Source organism: Perognathus longimembris, chromosome 5, assembly GCF_023159225.1.
Source record: "Perognathus longimembris pacificus isolate PPM17 chromosome 5, ASM2315922v1, whole genome shotgun sequence".
Taxonomy (NCBI): domain Eukaryota; kingdom Metazoa; phylum Chordata; class Mammalia; order Rodentia; family Heteromyidae; genus Perognathus; species Perognathus longimembris.
Window position 1 is genome coordinate 82,308,155 of NC_063165.1, and position 20,491 is coordinate 82,328,645.

Genomic DNA, 20,491 nt, shown 5'->3' on the forward strand with positions numbered 1-20,491 from the left:
ATTTTCCAAAGAAACCACACAAGTTTATATTCTGTTCAGCAGGTGTGAGAGTTCCAGTTCCCCTTATCCTCTCCAACACTTGGTAATGTCCAACTTTTTAATTCAGACACTCTAAAAGTACATAATGATATCTCTTGATCTGCATTTCCCTGATGACTGATAATATTGGGCACATTTTAATGTGCTGATTGGATGTCTATGAAGTTGATTTTAAGTGTCTGCTGAAATCTTTTGCTCATTTTTAAAATCAGGCTGTTTATGTTCCTATGGCTAAATTTTGAAAGTTATTTATAGCTCTGGAAACATGATCTTCATTAGCTATATCTTTGCAAATATACTGTTATAGTCTATGCTTGTCTTTCACTTGTGAACAAGCTTTTCATTGTGATGAGGTCACTCAAATGTCTGATATAACACAAGAACTATGAGTAAATAAATTTATGTTATCTTAAGCAGCTAAATACATGGTCATTTGTAATAACACCAATAGGAAACTAATATAACAACATAACTTCAACTAGATGCACTGTTAGACTTATACTCATAAATCTGATCAGGACAAAGAACAGCAACAAATAGAAATAATGAAGCACTTCAATTAAAGTAGTAGTTACTGTCAAAATGCCCAGATCAGAGAATAGATGTAGCTGGCATGTGTTTATTACAAGTGGGCAGAGCGCAGAGTCCTGGCAATTTGGTGCAATCTATTTCTTCTCCTTTTCTCCCCCTCATCCCTGTTTTGGACTCATTTGATCATGTAAGGCAGATTTCCAATTTGAAAGAAGACCTTACCAATAAGAAATTCAAATGAGAATTTCTAGATTGTGCCTGTGAGTACATTAGAAGTTACCTTTCCTACACAGTAGATGGCCCTGAATATCTGAGATGTCAGTATAATTTTGAAGGGCCCAGGACAAAGCACCACTTTATGTTACTCTTTAGAACAGAAACTAAACTGTTAAGTCTGGTGGATTATGGCAGCTAAAACAGAGCAGGCCAGGGTCAGACAAAGTCAATGAAGTGATTGTTAGTCATCGAGTTTTCAAAGACTTAAGAAGTCTGTTAAGATATTATCACAAGGTAGAAGATATTTTAAGTGAATTGCCAGAATATATGATTTTACATCTGTGATGGTAATTTATTGACCGTATGGGAGGGACTGTGACATTGCTTTGGTTCCTTGCTGGGCCTCTTTTACTGACTCTGATAATGTTTTACTGTACCTGCTTAATGGGACAAGCAGAAAGAATAATTATAAGTGACATTATGAGCTTTCCTCATTTTTTTTTTTTTTTGGCCAGTCCTGGGCCTTGGACTCAGGGCCTGAGCACTGTCCCTGGCTTCTTCCCGCTCAAGGCTAGCACTCTGCCACTTGAGCCACAGCGCCGCTTCTGGCCGTTTTCTGTATATGTGGTGCTGGGGAATCGAACCTAGAGCCTCGTGTATCCGAGGCAGGCACTCTTGCCACTAGGCTATATCCCCAGCCCCCCTCATTTTTTTTTTGTCAGTTGTGGAGCTTGAACTCAGGGCCTGGGTGTTGTCCTGAGCTCTTTTGCTCAAGGCTAGTGCTCTACCACTTGTGCCACAGATCCACTTCTGGCTTCTTGTGGTTAATTGGAGGTAAAGGTTTCATGCCCTTTCCTGCCTGAGCTGGCTTTTGAAATGTGATTCTCAATTCTCAGCCTCCTGAGAGGCCAGGATTATAGGCGTGAGCCACCAATGCCTGGCTACTCTCCTTATTCTTGATTAGCACTGAATTGGACAATGAGTGATGCAGACAGAGATGATTTTATGGGTGAAAAAGATCACCCTGATTCCCAAAGTAAACACTGCATGTGCGCAGTACTTCCATGAAAGTGCTCAAATACCAGTTATTTTTACAAAGCCACTTTGAGACAGTGACAGGAGAAAAAATCTTGTATGGGAAGGAAGTTAAAAGAGAAATGACTATGTGGGATTTTTTTTTGGTTAAAAATTTAGAGGAATTATGAGGAATAAGATTCATTATAAAAGCTCAGTCCATGTTATACCAGTCCATGTTATATCTTTCAGTACCAGTTCTGAGATGCTAATGCTTTGAAATGATAGGAAACAAAACAGCTTTCAGCCTTAAATAGGAATTTTACTCAGAATCAGATAGATTACCACTACATTCTGGGAGTTTGTGCTTTATTCCCAGCTCTGATTTTTTTTTTTTTTTTTTTAGGCAAGTCAGCAGTTCTCTGAGCCTAAAGAAAAGCTAGAAGGAGCTTCATGTTTTCAAATCCTGTAGCCAGTTCCTTAATTAGAATTAAATTCACTTCCTTCAATCCATCCATCTTGCCAATACATCAGTGCTTTCTATGTGCCAAGCACTGTTTTAGACTCAAGGCATACTTGTGGTTCTTTCTGGTCATTCCCTAGAAATGTGTTCACACAATGCCCACATTCTTAGAGGAAACAATGACAGAATAGAGAAAGACTCTCCCAGGTGACATGAGTCACAGTGCTGAGCCAGCCCAAGCTCCCGCAGGCCTGGAGCTCTCTCTGCGCGCCATGTCATGCTGCCTTGTTTTGCACAGACCTCAGAGGGAGCTTCTCTGCAAGCTCATCAAGTTGCTTTTCTATTAGCGTTTTTTGAGTTAACATAATAGGCAAATTAGGATAGACTTGCAATTAAGAGTATTTATTAAAAATGTTTTTAAAAATTGTTAGGCCAAAAAGAAAATGAGAATTTTTTTGCATGCAAAAAAAATCTAGATTTCCTTAATTATAGCTAAAAACATAACTTCAAACAAATGTCAAACCATAATGCCAAAATAACAGATTTAAATCCTGTTCCATGAGTTGTTCTTTTAGAGATGTCTTCACGTTGTCAATCAAAGGGATAATTTTGACTTTGCCACAACCTAAGCCTGCACCGAAAGCTGGGGGTGTGTGATACGATGAGAGGCTGGGGAGGGCGCTGTTCCCAAAGCCCATGATAGACAGCAAACCAGAGGAAGAGGCGATTCTTAGAAGAAAGCAATCTGATTAAGTTTCATTAGTTTAGACAGTACTTGAAGTCCTTCATTTGGTACTGTTCTTCTTTTGTTGGTTTTGTTTTGTTTGCCAGTCCTGGGCCTTGAACTCAGGACCTGAGCACTGTCCCTGGCTTCTTTTTGCTCAAGGCTAGCACTCTACTCCTTGCGCCACAGAGCCATTTCTGGCTTTTTTCTGTATATGTGGTGCTGAGGAATGGAACCCAGGGCTTCGGGTATACGAGGCAAGCTCTCTACCCCTAGGCCATCTTCCCAGCCCCTGGTACTATTCTAAACCAGCCAAACAGCACCCAAGGTGAATGACTGCATGCATTCACCTTCACGCTAAATGCACACAGCAGATAACTTCAAATTCAAGTTACTGAATATCTATAAGGACATAAAAATTAATAAGATATGTGCTTTGAGGGGTGACTAACCTAGAGAATGATGAAGAGGCAAACAGTACACTCTGAGTGTCTGCAGCCTAAAGCACATCAGTATTCACCAGCTGTTATTAATTGCCCATCTTACGTCTAAGGAAAGGGAGTCCTCCAGTGGTTATGTTACCTGGGCTTGACCCTGGTTGGGCTACTCCTCTATTGGCCTAATTTTGTAAGCCACACTATGGGATGGCAGAGCCCTGAATTCTTTTTGTTGTTGTTGTTGTTGTTGTTATGTCTAATATTAGATATAGCTAGCCACTTCTCATTACCTCTGTATTCTTTGATAACATGATAAGCTGCAGTAAAGTAACAAAACACAAAGCATTTTTTTCCTTTAGAACGTGGTTGTCAATGTTTCTATTCTGTTTCCAACATGGAGACACAGCTATTCTTCTGATTTTGCTGAGGCACTAGAGAGAAGACATCTCTCATATTTACTGAGTAAACAGAAGAGTCTCTAGCCATGAAAGGGCAGGGTGGGAGCCTCCTAAACACTCCTAAACACACTTGAGAGAGAGAAGACACAAGTCACACCAAGAAGCTGACCAAACAGTCCTTCAATAAACATGGAGGAAATGACGCTAGCTGTGCAGATGGAAACACGAAGTAGAAGACCCAACATTACACAGCGGGGGTTCTGTCCTGCCTTTGTCAGTTATGTGACCCTGAGCCAGAAGTTTAGCCTTGGTTCACCTGACTGTTCTCGTGTATGACACCAAGAAAATGACACCTGCTCTAGTGCCTTTGTGCAGGTCCAAACACGGAGTGCTGAATTAGTGAAAGTGCTCCCCTTGTCTGGGGGCAGGTCTCTGGACACGAGGCAGGCAAGGCACACCATCACAAGAAAACAAGCCCCTCCTCCTGAAGGCTGCCTGTCCATAGGCTCCCCACGCCACGAGGGACATCTTGCACGGGCCAAGTCAAGACAAGCTAACACAGTGTCTGCCAGTAGCACTATGAGGACTCTGATGACTGTGCAATGTGGGGATGGTGTGAGAAAGCTTGAGACATAGATGGAAAGGTGGGAAGAGAAAAGGAGGAAAAAGGGATTCACCATGTTTACATAGTATCTGGCACATAAAAAATGCTCGGTGAAAAATCCTGTGCCTTTCTTTCATAGATGATATGCAGCTGGTTTGAATCTTTTAGACTCAGGGTCATTATCATGGCATCAGTTAGTAGCCCACATTACAAATATAGAGAGCCCACTCTCAGGGTATTGGCGGGCACAGGGCTGATTGGATAAATAACCCAAAGCAAATGATTGATTGCTTCCTTCTCACTCAACAAATATTCATGTGCTAGGCTCTAGGATATAGTAGAGACCAAGATAGACAAAATCTGAAAGCAGCCTGGAACATGAAAAGAGGAATGTTTATGTCTAAAAGAAATGCTACAACCATATAACTGTGACAAGTACATCTTAATCTTCACTGTGTATCAGATACCACTTCAGTAATTTGAGCACCATCAGATGAGAAAGTAATGTCACACCTGTTTCTGCACAGATGAAAAGATAGAGAGCAAAGGAGCAGGGACAGGATACAAGAAAATGAAGAATGGAAAAAGGAGAGGAAGCAAGAGGGCATTCTGTGGTACAGCCATTTCCTAGTAGCTGACTAAAGCTGCCCTTCTCATATGGTGCTCATAACACAGGAATGACTCTAATCATAAGAAAAATAAAAACAGCTAAACATATTGATTCAAGTGGGAGTGCTGTTTCAGAGTGACCTTGAAGAAAGCCCTACATTTTTCTACTGATGCAACTGAGCTCCAATACATTTATAAAACCCTCTTCCTCAGATTGCAGCCAGAGGCAGACAATAATTCTTCCAGAATTCCTTGATGAAGGGTAAAAAAATATGAAATATCCAAATTATAGTCATGAAATATTAGAACTTGAAAAAGTGATGATAGGAAGAAGAAAAATAAGCAGAACTCATCCCATTCTATCTACACAGAGAATACAAAATAAGCATTCTTGGCCTTACAGAAAAAAATGTTCCTCTAAAATATAATAATTCTGAAAGAATTATTGGTAAGTTTTCAATAATGACTCCTAAATTATCAATAGATGTAAGTAGAACAATCTCTCTTTTTTCGGTGCTGTTACTGGGACTTAGACTCAGGGTCTTGCACTTTCAGATTTTTTTGCTCATAGGTGGTATTCTGCCACTTGAGTCTCTAGTGTAGCATTTTGCTGGTTAATTGGTGGTAAGAGTCTCATGGATTTGTCTGCCTGACCTGCCTTTGAACTCCTGAGTAACTAGGATAGTAGGCATGAGCCACTAGGAGCTAGCTGCTTGGAATAATCATTTAACGAATAACAGATTTTTAAAACCAACAAAACAAACAAAATTTATGTGGTTATCAGATGTGTATTTTAAATAGAAAGGATTAAAAAGGAATGAGTCAAGACATACTAAGTTAATGAGAATTAAAAGAAAGAAAGCAGACTTGAAAAGTTATTAGAAACCTGATTGACTGAATAAAAATATTTTGGAAAAATATTTTGGCCAATATGCTTGTTGACATCACTGAAGGAGGTATCTTTGCTTGTGGCAGATTCTTAAAGTGATGTGCTGAGACAGGAGGAGGAGGGAAGAAAAGTAGGAGCCAAGAAAAAGAAAGAGGGGGCATAAAAAGGATTTCTTCTACCTTTCTATCAAAGATGTGTTTTTCTTTTCTGTTGAAAACTAATAGACTTCAGCAATCACTTGCCAAATGTGTGAATCCAAGTATTCACACGTGGTCTGCCTTCTTTCAATAGAAATCTAATGCCAAATGCAATCTGAATTCCATCTCGGCTGTCACTAACTGTGGTGTTTCAACAAATGATTTGGTCAATGTGGCGTCTGGGTTCATCACTTGAAAATTAGGTGATGAAGTACAGTGGCTGTAGGTGAAATAAATCTTTAACTCTGTGTTATTATAATACACAGGACATTGATGTTTTGAATATATATGGAATACTGAATTAAACATAAAATACTTTTGTAAGACTGCACCTTTCATTTTTCAGGGTTAAAACTTCTTCCTTAGTCTGAGTCAGAAGACCTTTGGTTATCTCTAGTTCATTTTCTGCATGGTTAGTTCGTCTTTTCAGGTCATCTTCTTGATTTTCCTTTGCAGTCAGCTCTTCCTGTAAAGTTTTATACAACTGTTGACAAGACATTAAAGAGTCTTCTTTTTCTTTAAGTAGCCTACTGTGCCTTAAAAAGAAAAGAATAGAAAAATAACTCTGCCAGCATGTATTAGATACTATGTTCTTATATTGTGATTTTATACTTCTATGGAAAGCTCATTTAGACTATAGACTGTAACTGTACTTTTTAAAATGAAAGCTGTTGAGGACATAGATAGATTTGTGATGTTAAATTTTCTGTCCGAGCACAGGCAAAAGCGATGAACAATGCCAAGTCATTGAAAGTTTGAGTTAGGGGTGGCCTATGTAAATAAGAAAATTCAAAAAGTGAAGTGCAAATAGTTGCAGTATATACCGTGACTCAGATATGATAGATTCAAACTTCAGTTTTCTAAGTTCTCTTTGACAGTCATCAGCTTCATTAGATTTAGTCCTAAAATAACAAAAATATGCCAAATTACTTAAAAAGTATGTTTTTCTAAATCACTGCTTTACTCATCCATAGACTTTCTCAGCATCTTAAACTATGATTCCTTTAAAGAAATGAACACTCAATCCACCTCAAAAAAGGCAGTATTAGCTTCCACCACACTTCTCTGTATTTAAATAAAGAATACACTCTAGACAACATTAAAAACAAAACAAAAAATCCTATCTAAAGGTATTGGAAAGTAGCCAAGAGCAGGAAGCTTCTCAAGGAAGCCTGGTCCCTGAGTGAGGTGCTAGCAGAGAACCAGGTTATTTTTTAGATTACTTGAAGCTTGAGGGCAGGTCTTAGTGGGCAGCATGCAGGGGAATGTAAACTCCGGTAGGAAACTCCTGTCTTTCTGGCCCAAACAATGAGGACAGTGTTTGGAGCAGCCACAGCTGCTGGAAAGTGAAAGGTTACCCCTGAATAGAAGGGAATCCATACACACACACACACACACACACACACACACACACACACACGCACACATGCGCGCGTGTGTGTATATATATATATATATGAGGCCCTGAGTTATATATATATATAATGTATATAATATGATATGTAATATAGATATATATGTAATATATAAGAATGAGGCCCCAAGCTATATATTTAATATAATATCTTATAAGTCTGAGTCTCATGCACACTTATATACATACACATTATAATCCTCCTATTTATGCCTCCTTCAAAGCTGGAATTACAGGTGTGCACCACCATGTTTATTCTAAATACAAATTCTGCTGAGTCCTGAATTCCAGGTGCACAGAGAAGATTCCAAGAATCCTAAAGACAAAAGAACTAAACTACTGGGGCTGGGAATGTGGCCTAGTGGTACAGTGCTCGCCTACCATGCATGAAGCCCTGGGTTTGATTCCTCAGCACCACATACACAGAAAAAGCCAGAAGTGGTGCTGTGGCTCAAAAGGTAGAGTGCTAGCTTTGAGCAAAAAGAAGCTAGGGAAACTGCTCAGGTCCTGAGTTCAAGCCCTAGGACAAGCAAAACAAACAAACAAAAATTAACTAAACTACACTGAGCTGCTGTCCTAGAGACAGAGTTTCAAGTTAACCACTTGCTTAAAACCACACTACCCCCAGCCCAATAGTATTTTATAGAAAAATAACAGAACCAGAGTTTCTATAACGTAATATTCACAATGTTTAGAATATGGCAAAAGTTATTTGTCATATAAAGGAAGAAAAATGTGTAACTCATTCTAAAGAGAAAGATGAATTGCACTCGCAATCTGACTTGAATGGAAATGCCTTTGTACACTTCTTAAAATTAAAAATGTATCTTCGCTAGACTTCTTATGAGCTAAACAGAACAAAACTCCTCCATTAAATTTGTTGAAAAATTCAGTGATACTGGCCCAAGTGATGAAACTGAACATCACTAGGCAGGCAGGTGGTTGTCATGTGCTTCTAGATGTGTCACAGCAAGCAAGAAAGACGTGTCATCACTGTGGGAACCCTGAAAGCAACAATCTAAAACATGGCACATTGGCCTAGGGGTTATTTTAAATGAAGGACTCTCCGACAACAGCAGATGCTAGAAGAGACTTTCCCTTTGCTATTCCCTTATCTACTTAAAGACTGGACCTGCCAAAGAAGGAAAACATTGCCCTTGGTCACTTGTGCAAGTTTTCATTAACCAAATCTGGACAGATTTTGTCACAAGCTACAGCAGCATCCAATTCAGTTCACAAAGCGAATCACGTATTAGGACTCTACCATTTGTTCAGAACTCTATCCTCCTGTACTGCAGGGACAATGCCAGAAGGACATCATTCAGTGAACTGCTAAACTGAAATATGGGTATGAGATTCAAGTACATGTAAATTAATGACACTGATGAGTCAACTGTAGTTATATAAAATATGAGGTGGTCATGTTATTTATAACTAATCCTCAAATTGCTCAAGAGAAAAACTTAGTGTGTGTGTTTGAGTGTGAGTATGTACGTGACAAATAAAAGTGCTTTGAGATTGAGCAGCCCCACCATAAATTCCAAGATATGTTTAGACCCATACTTGTTTTCCCCAACCAAAAGCAGGATTTCCTTGTAGTGCTTATTTTACATCTTCAATCATGGCCACATGCTAAGGAGCCTGCCATCCCAAGAACTTCGCTTTCAGAAGGTTAAGACAGTCCTTTCTTTGGTCTACTCTTCACTACCCAATTGTTAGCTTCCCCTTGCTAGGATGGAAGGAACTGGAAAGAACAGAAAGCATGCCTGAGTCTCTTTAAGCTTGACATTCTTTCTTCCTTTCTTTTTTTTTTTCTTTATTGTCAAAGTGAAGTTCAGAGGGGCTACAGTTTCATATGTAAGGGAAGTACATTTCTTATCCAACTTGTTACCTCCTCCCTCATTTTCCCCCGTCTCCCCCTTCCTCAGTTCCCTCCCCACCATGAGTTGTAGAATTGTTTTATACCAAGTGGTTTTGTAAGTATCATCTTTCTTTACTCCCAAAAAGCTTCATCCTTTCTCTTTGACTTCTGTGACTACCCTTTAGATAGGGCTCTGCTGCTGCTGCCAGTTACAGCCAAGGAAATAACATGAAATGACTAATTTGAAAGTCACTGGTGTATGTGTTTCTCTTCTTTCATAAGAAATAGCCATTGTTGAACCATCTCCTGGATAGTTCCACTTTGCTATCTAAAATATAACTCAACACCAACAGATCAAAAGCATTGTTTGTGTGTATGTTAATAGTATAAATACAATTTTCTATAATTAGAATATAGCCCTAGTTCTTCTAAACATAATCTAATTTGAACTTTTGTTCTCTTTTCTAAAGAATTTTACTTATTTTATAATTATCTTTAAGTAGTTGGGACAAAGGAGTTGCCATTTAACAAAGTAATTTATGAACACAATCTATCTTGATCAATCCTCCCACCTACTAAATCTCTTTTGCAACTTTCCCACTTCAGCACAGTAATAACAGTAATACTATACCTTAAACAGTCTTCCTCAATGCAGACCTTACTCCTAATTTACAACTGGAAGAATAGAGCACAAAGTAAGTAACTTGCCTAAGGTGACAGAACTACTAAGCAGTGATTCTGGGAATCTAAATTTGGAGGCTAGGCCTCTCAACTGAAAACCTCAGGCTCTGTGGCTGTTCCTGTTCCTTTCCAGCCTCCTTCCCCATACAAAATCCTGGCTGGCACCCACTTGCATGAAGCACGGTTTCTGCTCACTATCCTTCATTTCCAGTCTGTTCTCTAAGCAGCAGCCACCTGAAGCTGAGAGCACAGATCACTTTCTTGCCTGAAAACCCTTCCCAACTTCCTGTTGCTCTCCTCCCGACACACTGGTGGAGGAAACCTTGACCACAACCTTAGTGTTCAGCAACACACTTAGTAGTTTAGTGTTGAGGCTGGCAGTGCTAAAACCAAGGTGTCACCAGGGCTATTTCTTCAAGAGGCAGGGAGGCTTTCCTTGCACCTTGAAGCTAGTAGAGATCATTTGTTTCTTAACTGCAGCTCCTCCTCTCTGCCAATGACACCATTCTGTCCTCTTCTTCCGTCCTCACATCTGCTTCCATGATTTAACCCCTTGACGCCCTCCTGTTAGGACCTTAGGGTTAGCACTGGGGACACCTGCACAATCCAGGAAAATTCCCCCATCTGAAAGTCCTTCATTTAATCCCATCATCAAGTGCCCTGTGCCATATAAGGAACCTACCGACAGATCTTGGGCACCAGGACATTCAAATCTTTGGGGCACCCTTATTCTGTCTATTATAGCTGGGCTCACACCTCTTTAACTTGTAAAACTCCTTACCAAGAATGTGGAGCCTGTCCTTGATCTCCCTTCTTTCAGATGTTGGCATCTTAGCATGGCTAGCTCTGGGCTGTCGCTCAGATGTTGAAGGTCATCTGCTCAGGGATGTCATTTGCTCATTCTACCAAAAGTCTGGACTTTCTGCTGACCGTTCACCTTCTACTGTTGCTAGTTTTGACTTTGCAGCTCTTAGTATTACCTAAAAGTACCCAAGTAGCTCTGTGGGAGTTTGCCACTCCAATATCCAGTGCATGGACACAGCAATGCTGGCACACAATGGGCTACGTTTGTTTGAATGAGTCAAGCAAAGCTGGCCTATTCAAGTTAGGCTCGTGTGACCAGCAGAGCTACCGTTAACACTGGAATGGCACTAGACCACCTGTGTGTGCCAGACAAAAAAAAAGCCTCTAAGTGAAAAGACACAAGAAGAAAACCAAAACATTGATATTTACATCTCAATAACAGAGAATGTTTCAAGTCCATATCTCACGTGTGCGTGTGTGTAAGCGCACACATACACACACTGTGGAAATGATATACGTGTATATAATTTCATATCTACATGAAAGCAATAAGTACATTTCATATTCTCTATATATGTATATACATACATGTAAAATCAATAAAATTGCATTTCACAGCCTTGATGGCTTTTACTTTTTCCTAAATTGGAATTTTACATGCATAAACAGCTTCATCAGGAACTTTTCAGAGCATCACTAATGCTCTGCCACTGAGCAACCACTCTTGGCTTACTAGTTTTCCTTCTGGCCCCGAGTCCCCATTATCATCTGCTCTCAGGCTTTTACTGGGCCTAAGTTCACTGCAGGTCTGGTCCCCTTACCAGTGATTCCTTTAGGAGACGGTATATGAAGAGTTCTAACCAAGAGATGTAAGAGAGGGCTGCTTGGTGGCCCTGGGCTATTTTTTAAAATTAATTAATGAATTGATTTTTGCTAGTCCTGGGCCTTGGACTCAGGGCCTGAGCACTGTCCCTGGCTTCTTTTTGCTCAAAGCTAACACTCTGCCACTTGAGCCACAGCGCCACTTTTGGCTGTTTCCTATATATGTGGTGCTGAGGAATCGAACCCAGGGTTTCATATATATGAGGCAAGCACTCTTACCATTAGGCCATATTCCCAGCCCCTGGGCTATTTTTTTTTTTTTAGTGTCTCACTTGTCCCACATCTGAGAGGCCCCATTACATATGGCACTTGGAACTAAGGTCATTCCTGGCCACAAGGGACCTAGCTTTGGGCTGAAGCTAGTGCTGAAGTAAGCAGGCTGGAGACACAAAGAGCACCAAGATGGTACTGCTAATCAGGATCAACTTAACCCTGACATTTGCAGCTCAAAGCATCCTAATTGATAAAGATTTCTGTTTGCACTTGCATAACAATGTTTTTATAAGCCATAGGAATTATTTCTTAAAACCTCAGAGGAAAACAAAAAGTCTCACCCATTTATAATCTGCCTTTTCCCCTTATGTTAAAATCCACACCAAATTTATGCTCAAATATTTAGATACTATATAGTTTTATGAAGAAAAGTCTCTAGCACAGGGCTATTCTCAGTGGCTCCATCCTTCATAACTCACACTTTATAAAAATGGGCACTCCTTCCATTTTTTAACTTTTAGAAAGGTCATGTATGGGTCAGAAGTACTAGCTTTATAACAACAGTACCAGCATTTCTATGGTTATATGGTGAGTTCTAGCAAGGAATTAGCTTGATGGACACCAGTGAGTCAGTGTCTCTCTTCCTCAGCTCCATTCTACCTCAACTAATCATTTCTCACAACTCTTTTCATAGAATGTTACAAATACCCACAAAAGCAGGCGCTAACATTAAGTGGGGTGTCTCACAAAGGATTCCGCACAAGCCTACTCTGGAAAAAGCCAATTTATGTAAAAAACAAAAAAACAGCAAGCTTCATTTCTTTTTCCAGTAAGCCTATTTCTATGTCCATCATGTCCCCTAACTTTGCAAGTACTCCCACCCCTATATTCTGTGTTTGCTGTGACTATGAGTTCCTCCTTCATCATGTCTTGATCCTCTAGGAGCAGGTGTTACCCAGGAGATGTGGCCTGATGGGGCAGCTTTCCCCATGAGAAATCCGTGGTCAAAACCTTTCCTGATGATATGTTAGGAGAGAAGGAAATACCAATTTAAAAAAACTGTATCCATGGTTCTTATCTCGCAGAAACTTCCTTTGCAGAAACTTCCTTTGTGCAATTACTTAAAGATAATGAAAATGTAATGTGAAAGCATTTTGCTACAAATAACCTAAGTATATATTAACTGGATGTGGTATTTTTGGAATTTTTTCTTCCTTATGTTGTTGGGTATTTGATTAAATAGATTGTTCTTAGGAATAGCCATGATCAAAACAAATACTTGGTTGCTAAGCATCCTAAATATTTGCATTTCTTATGAGGCCCATCCTTCTAAAATACAGGAACTGAAAACCAGAGCTACTAGATGATGTATCACAAAGTAAAAGAATTTGCTTTTTCAAATGTACATTCTACTTTAGTATTATAATTGTAGCTATATTATGTTTATGGTATAATTTCTGAAATAGAGTTAATTTTTAACAGAAATCATGCTCTGAGTTTTTTATAAGGTCTTTTTCTTCCATTTACTTTCCAATATTGTATTTCTCACTTAAATGATACATAAAGCTGCTCATTATTTCTAAGGAACTAAATCTATTTTAAACCTAAAATTGGTAGTTTCAAGAAACAACTTCAGTATTGTTTCTTGTGGACAGACAATAAAGAAATAAAAGGAAAAAAGTCCAGAGAGTATTTCGTGTTAATTTTACTACATTTGAAACACAAGACATAGTCTCCTATATAGGGAGTTCAGTTTCCATATATGATCCTACCCAAAAGGTTGTGAATCAATTGGTAAGTTTCTCAAGGAGAGAATAGTTAAATGTATTTATGGGTTCTTCAACATATAATCTAAGCCAGCAGAGAAGCAAAGGAAAGTGATCATAAATTGTGATCTACCAATTGACTCACTGCCAAGAGAACCCAGGCATGTCCTGGGATTTTCCTAAATAAATGTTATGACATCATCAGGGCAATGCTGTTTACACATCACCAACCTACATGAGCATTTCTTTGTGCTTGTCCAACTCCATCACTGTCCTCTGCAGTTTCAGCCCAAGTGCCTCCACTTGACACTGTAAATCTGGAATGACATAACATATCCATCTCATCATTACAGTTCCACTGTCCAGATAGTCATGAATTACTCCATATTCTAAATGTGACTCCAATCCTGCCTGTATGGCCATATGGAACTTACATATCAACCGCTCATCCCTGCCCACCCTAAGACCCCACCGATTAATGAGACTTGATTTGTTGACCTCTTCTTTCCCCTACTAGCATGCTAATTTGCAAACAGCTCATATGCTAAGTTTTACTAATGTTTCAAAAGAAACTCATGTAGCTGAACAGATAGGCACATCTTTCTTTGCTTTTTTTTCTTTCTCTCCCTCCCCCCCCCACTCTCTTTTCCTGCAGTAATGGGGCTTGAACTCAGGGATTTGTGCTTGCTAGGCCAGCACTCTACTACTGAGCTACACCTCCAGCACTTTTACAGATGTATTTTTGATTTTACATATATATATATATATATATCACTTTTGAAATACTTGATTGCCTGAGCTTACCTTTGTGGTCCAGAAGCAAGGAACACTGATGAGACCCCCAGGTAGAATGGAAATAGATAAATCACCTGCTAGATTCATGGGCAAAAATTCACTAACTCTTGGTAGCATGTAAAAGGCATTTTGATGGCATTTAAAGCTAAAATAATACTGTCCAAAAATGGATTCCCAAATCCTGAACTAGGAACTATAGGCAGAATTTGAAGAAGATGATTCAAGAAAGTTTGCCTAATGTGGGGAGAATATATGGTTTGACTTACCTAAGTTCTGCCATCAGGAGCTGCTCAGAACTGAGATCTGAATCCCAGTCCCTGTGAAGGACAGCCCAACTGTCCTCTTTTGGAGAATAACTTCAGGTAAAAAAGAAACTTACAAGATGATTTTCAGAAAAAATAATTTAAAACACAAGAATTACAAAAACTGTTGCATCCCTCTCAAGTGTTTTAACTCTAAATATATACATTAGTTTTTATTTTATTATTAATTGTATGTGGTGTGTGTGTGTGTGTGTGTGTGTGTGTGTGTGTGTGTGTGTGCATGTGTGCTGCTCCTAGGGCTTGAACTCAGGACTTGAGTGCTCTTCCTGAGGTGTTTTTTTTTTTTGCTCAAGACTAGTTGGCTAGAGCTCTACCACTTCCGTCACAGCTCTAAACTTCTGGCTTTTTTTTTCTTTGGTAGTTTATTATAGATAAGTCTCTCATGGACCTTCCTGCCCTAGCTAGTTTTGAACCACAGTACTCAGATCTCAGCCTCCTAGGGAGCTAGGATTACAGGCGTAAGCCACCAGCACCCAGCTCTTAATAACATAGTTTACACTAAACTTTAAAATGTTTATGAAGCCACACAAATATACAAACGTGTGTATAAGTCTTTGATTTGCCTTCTTTGTTTTACAAAGAGCAAGTTCTTTAAATCAGAAAATAAACTCATCTGAAATAAACGTTCTGATTAGAATTTACTGGACATTTGTGCAAATCTTTATGCTTATGCATTCACATACACTAGTTTTAACTATTTTAATCCATAAAAATTATGTTTTAAGCTGGGTGCCCAAGGCTCATGCCTTTAATCCTAGCTACTCAGGAGGCTGAGATCTGAAGATCGAGATTCCAAGTCAGCCAGGGCAGAAAAGTCCTCATGAGACTCTTGTCTCTAATTAACCACTCAAAACCCAGAAATGGTGCCGTGGTGCAAAGTGGTAGAACCCTAGCCTTGAGCAAAAGAGCTCAGGGACAGTGTCCAGGCCCTGAATTCAAGTCTCACAAATGGCAAAAAAAAAATATGTTTCATGATGTATGATATACTTTGAAATATGGACACAGTGTAGCGTAACTACATGAATCTCTTAACATATGTTTTAGCCTAATTCTTACCGTTTTTTTTTTTTTTAGGTATTCAGGAATATAAATTGTCATGGTGAACACTATAGTTATTAAACACTCCATCTTTCTAAATAAGATATCTGTATTCTTTCTCTTAATGTCTGTATTCTTGACCATCATTTCTCACATTCACTGCCATGTACATGCCGTGCTAATGGCCCCATTCTTCAGATGAGAAAAACATGGCACCCTTGCCTAGTGCCTTACTGTCAGTCAGCGTCTAGCTGACAAAGTTAGACTTCTGAGTCCATGTTCAGGACAAGTTCCAGTGATGGACTTCCTAAATCGATCATATCTGTAGGATACATATTTTCCACTTATCTAGTGACATCATTATGTGGGAGATAAGAGAAACCAAGCTAGACACAGAGAAGAATCTTTCCATAAGGGCAGTGCTGTGAGCGTTCTGTCAGGGTTGCTCTGTTGCTGAGCTCCAGTGGACTGTGGAGGGTTCTCATGCGGGACCAGCCTGAAGGCTGGGGACGCAGTGGGGAGGAGGGCACTGGTTACTGGCAGCATACTGTGTTCCAGGGCACTCCACACTATGCCTGTTCCTGAGCCATTTCATTTCTTAGTTACTGCTCCCGTGACTGGCACGTACAACATTGATTTTTACAGATCAGACTCTAAGGATCACAATTAATATATCAAAGTTCACACAGCTAGTTCAACTCAACTCAGTGTCTACCTGATCCCAAAGTCTTTTTCTTTCATGCTGACTCTGAACCAAAAAGGCTGGAACAAGTATCAAGGGAACATGATATTTGCCCATAAAGGTGTAGTTGGCACAGCCACGGGTCAGGTATCACATTGCCAGAATCTCCAAAGACAGATAAGGGTTGTTATTTTGAATAAATGATGTTGCAACCTGGTAGAATTTCTAACTCCAAAGGGTGGATGAGATTTTATGTTTTTGAAAGTTGAAAGTTCATAGGAGAGGCTAGGTTAGCAAGGGAGGGATGGTAAATGAGGATGAATAGGGCTGAAGTCGTTTGTTTGCGTATATAGAAATAGAACCATGAAACCTACTGAAATTGTAAGAACCAGAGACTGGGTGAGGGAGAGTGACCAGGCAGGGAGGTTGATTGGAATGCATTGTATAATACATGTGTGCAGACATGTCATAACAGAACCCCCTGCCCTTTTAAGACTAATGTACTCTAATAAAAAAAAGCAATATAAATAATGCAAGATATTAAGCCACATGTGGTGGCACTGTGACTAATTTTATGAGGCTGACATCAGAGAGACAATCATGCCTTTCTATTAAGTGTCCCTGGGTGCTTTTGTCAGTGTACAACTGGATGAAGCTTGGATCGGAGCCTGAGAGATAAATTTCATGCCATTACTTCTAAATGGAGCTATAGCTAAAAAAAAAAAAAAAAAAGAATTATCTTAAAAATAAACCCCAAAGAATTAGTGTCTGATACATGAATTTTATGCAATTAATTCTCAATTATGAGAGAGTTAGTAGACTAGTAGACAGAAAAATAGCAACTAATTCAAGGCTAATATTTATAATATTAAAAACCAGTGTTTTGGCCTAGTTTCTGTCTTATTTTCAGATCAAGTAACTGAAAAGGAAGTTTTAACTTCTAACATGTTCTGTTTTTCCTCCTTCTATGTGAATTCAGTTATATATAAATTTTTTCCCAAAATTGCACCTTATTTTTTTGAAAACAGGGCTTTTGTTCTTTAAAAAATAAAGATACTTAAAGCTGCTCTTATAATGTTTCCATATATGGAAAAATCTTACATTTTTCACCCAAGCTATGTTTAATAAATGTATTTTAATGTTCATGTAAATAGTTCATGTTTAATTGTGATATCAATTGTAAAAGCTTAAGTCATCCTCAGTCTTGGAGCTAGTATAAAGACTGCACACACAGTAAATTGGAACTGTCCAATTAAATTCAACTAACGTAATTTGGGCATAATAAAACCTGTGATGTGTATGTAAAAAAAAAAAAAGAGTGTTTTGAATTTTTTTTTTTTTTTTGCCAGTCCTGGGCCTTGGACTCAGGGCCTGAGCACTGTCCCTGGCTTCTTTTTTGCTCAAGGCTAGCACTCTGCCACTTGAGTCACAGTGCCACTTCTGGCCATTTTCTGTATATGTGGTGCTGGGGAAATCGAATCCAGGGCTTCAAGTATACAAGGCAAGCGCTCTTGCCACTAGGCCATATCCCCAGCCCCGAGTGTTTTGAATTTTGAGCTAGGTATGCTGGGACACTCTTATAATCCCCCCAAACTCAGGAGGCTAAGACAGAAAGATCCTTAATTTGAAGCCAGCCTGGGATATAGAGCAAGACCCTGTCTCAAAACAAACAAATGGAAACATAAAAGCATTCTGAGGCTCACATTTGAATATGCTTATGCATCTTAGTTCTAGAACTTACTAGGTTCAGAGCAAAATGAGTGGTGCCACTATTCCCTGACTTCTAGCGTTTCTCTCCACTGTCTGCCTAAATCTCCCGTTCTTCCTCTATTTCAGAGTAAACAGAGAGCTCAGCCTGTAATGCACAGTGGCTAAACAGTGAGAAGCCACATCCCCAAGAGCATGTACCTTACAGCAACTAAGTCTAAAAAACGGGAAAGTACATGTTTCATAAAAAAAAAGAAAAAAACCAAAGAACCAAGAGCTTCCAAAGACTGTCATATGGAATAAACAGAAATTAGAAATATAAGTAATGTTAATAAATAAATCATTTTGTAAAAGCAAAGAAGATATTACAGAATTGAAAAAGATTCATTATGACCGATCCATAAGTTAAAAAGCTCCTAGTATATAATTAAGATCTGAGTAACGTGTTTTCATGGCTGTTTCTTTTTTAGTTGTATTTTCTGTTATGAAATGCTAAGCATTACTGTTCCAACCCCCCAAGGCAGCATCGACACAGGCCATCTCCTTGCAGCTCTGAGAGAGGCATGGCATGGGTTTACTGCAGGTTCTGATAGACTAGAGGCGCCTTTTTGTTTCCAGTAGCAGAGTGCCCAGTTCCTGTCCTTAATAAAGAAAGGAACACAGGATAAGCGGCCGAGAGATTAAGCCACCTGCACGAAACAGCTCCTTCAGTTTCTCAGGCAAGAAGTTCCTAAATAAGTGTATTGTTCTGTTTGTTTAAATAAATTCAACTTCAATTTTCTGTCATTCAGCATGACATTGGATTATGAGCAAAGGCCCTGAAAGCCTGCAAAAAGAAAGGAAGCACTGGCTTTAAACACCATGCAGATGTAAGGCGGACCCATGGAAACAATCCAGAATTTACAACAGCACATTCTACTGTGATATGACTGCATTCTTTGCAGTTATTAAATAAGAAGCAAATGATTTTAAATGAACTAAATAACAAGGAGCTCTTAGCCTCTCTTCATTTGAAGCCAGCTGCTTGCTGGATAGCTTTACACAGGCGTCAGATTTGGGGTAATTAGTCTTTTAAGAGAATTCCGTTATTCTGAACAGTTCCAGAAACTACAAATACAAAAGGTGTTCAAAGTTAACCATTTTATAGGAAGATATAAAAATTTAAAAGTCACTTGGAGGGCATATTAAGTTAATATAATGTTTGGGAAAGAGTAAATATAACCTTTATGATAGAAAGATAGTTTAGACTCAAAGATTCCTGATAAAGATAATACTAAAAAATGAACATAATCTGACCCAAGGTGCCATCAGGAGGAAAACGAACCCAGGTTTCAGAACAGCGGGCACAAGTGATACACTCAGATATCCAGGTTATGTTTTAAAAATGCAATGCTAAATTTAAAATTCAATAAGAAATGTTTACATGGCAGAGATAGCTAAACACAGGAGAATCAAGTCTCGACTCTGTAACACACTCTACGCTCACTGAAGGGAGGTGGGCAGGGGGGCCAAAGCCCGGCTTCAGATGCAGGCTCTGCGTGCCCGTGCAGCCTGCGTCCTGGTCTCCCTGTGGGTGGGGCGGTGGGTGGGGCAGGCCCCCGCTGGGCAGACTCCTGGGAGCGCTTGATGGCCTCGGGTATGGAAAGGGGTAGATGGGTGGTAGGCACATAGGAAGTGCTTCCTAAATGCCAATCCGCAGTGGGATCGCCTCTTAGGAAATTCATTTTTAGAGTTTATGTTAACAGAATTTCGATTCACATCTGCTTTGAAACATATATTCTTGAAGTGTGTCTAATATTTTCTGCACTGTGCCCAGAAGGAACTGAAATAACATTTAGCGATTGTAACAAGCTGCATGTTAGAGCAGGTGTCAACGTAGAGCTAAAAAGTTGATATTTAGTACATCTGTACTTAAGTGGAAACTAGGAAGTTTTGTGGGGTGGGGCAGCACCGTCTGGGATATGCAGTGAATTAGAACAAATTAAGAAGACAATCAGAACTCCTCTCTCTCTCTCTCTCTTTCGTCCTGGGCCTTGGACTTAACACCTAGCCACTTCCAGCCTTTTCTGTTTACTTGGTGCTGAGGAATGGAACCCAGGGCTTCATCCATGCTAGGCAAGCACTCTACTGCTAAGCCGTTTCCAGCCCCAATCAGAATACTTTAAAATTCATAAATAGATTACATACTATTAAGGACCAATATG

General features: G+C 39.4%; 1 protein-coding gene across 1 annotated transcript in view; it reads right to left on the bottom strand.

The window, feature by feature from the left end:
• The window catches only part of Lekr1 (leucine, glutamate and lysine rich 1), a 107,067-nt gene that overhangs the window by 24,495 nt on the left and 62,081 nt on the right, over window positions 1-20,491 (bottom strand). The window contains exons 7-9 of the mRNA XM_048345859.1: window positions 13,978-14,059; window positions 6,946-7,023; window positions 6,454-6,657 (exon numbers count right to left, since the gene is read on the bottom strand). Coding sequence (XP_048201816.1) covers window positions 6,454-6,657; window positions 6,946-7,023; window positions 13,978-14,059 — 364 coding nt within the window. The remainder of the gene's footprint in view (window positions 1-6,453; window positions 6,658-6,945; window positions 7,024-13,977; window positions 14,060-20,491) is intronic.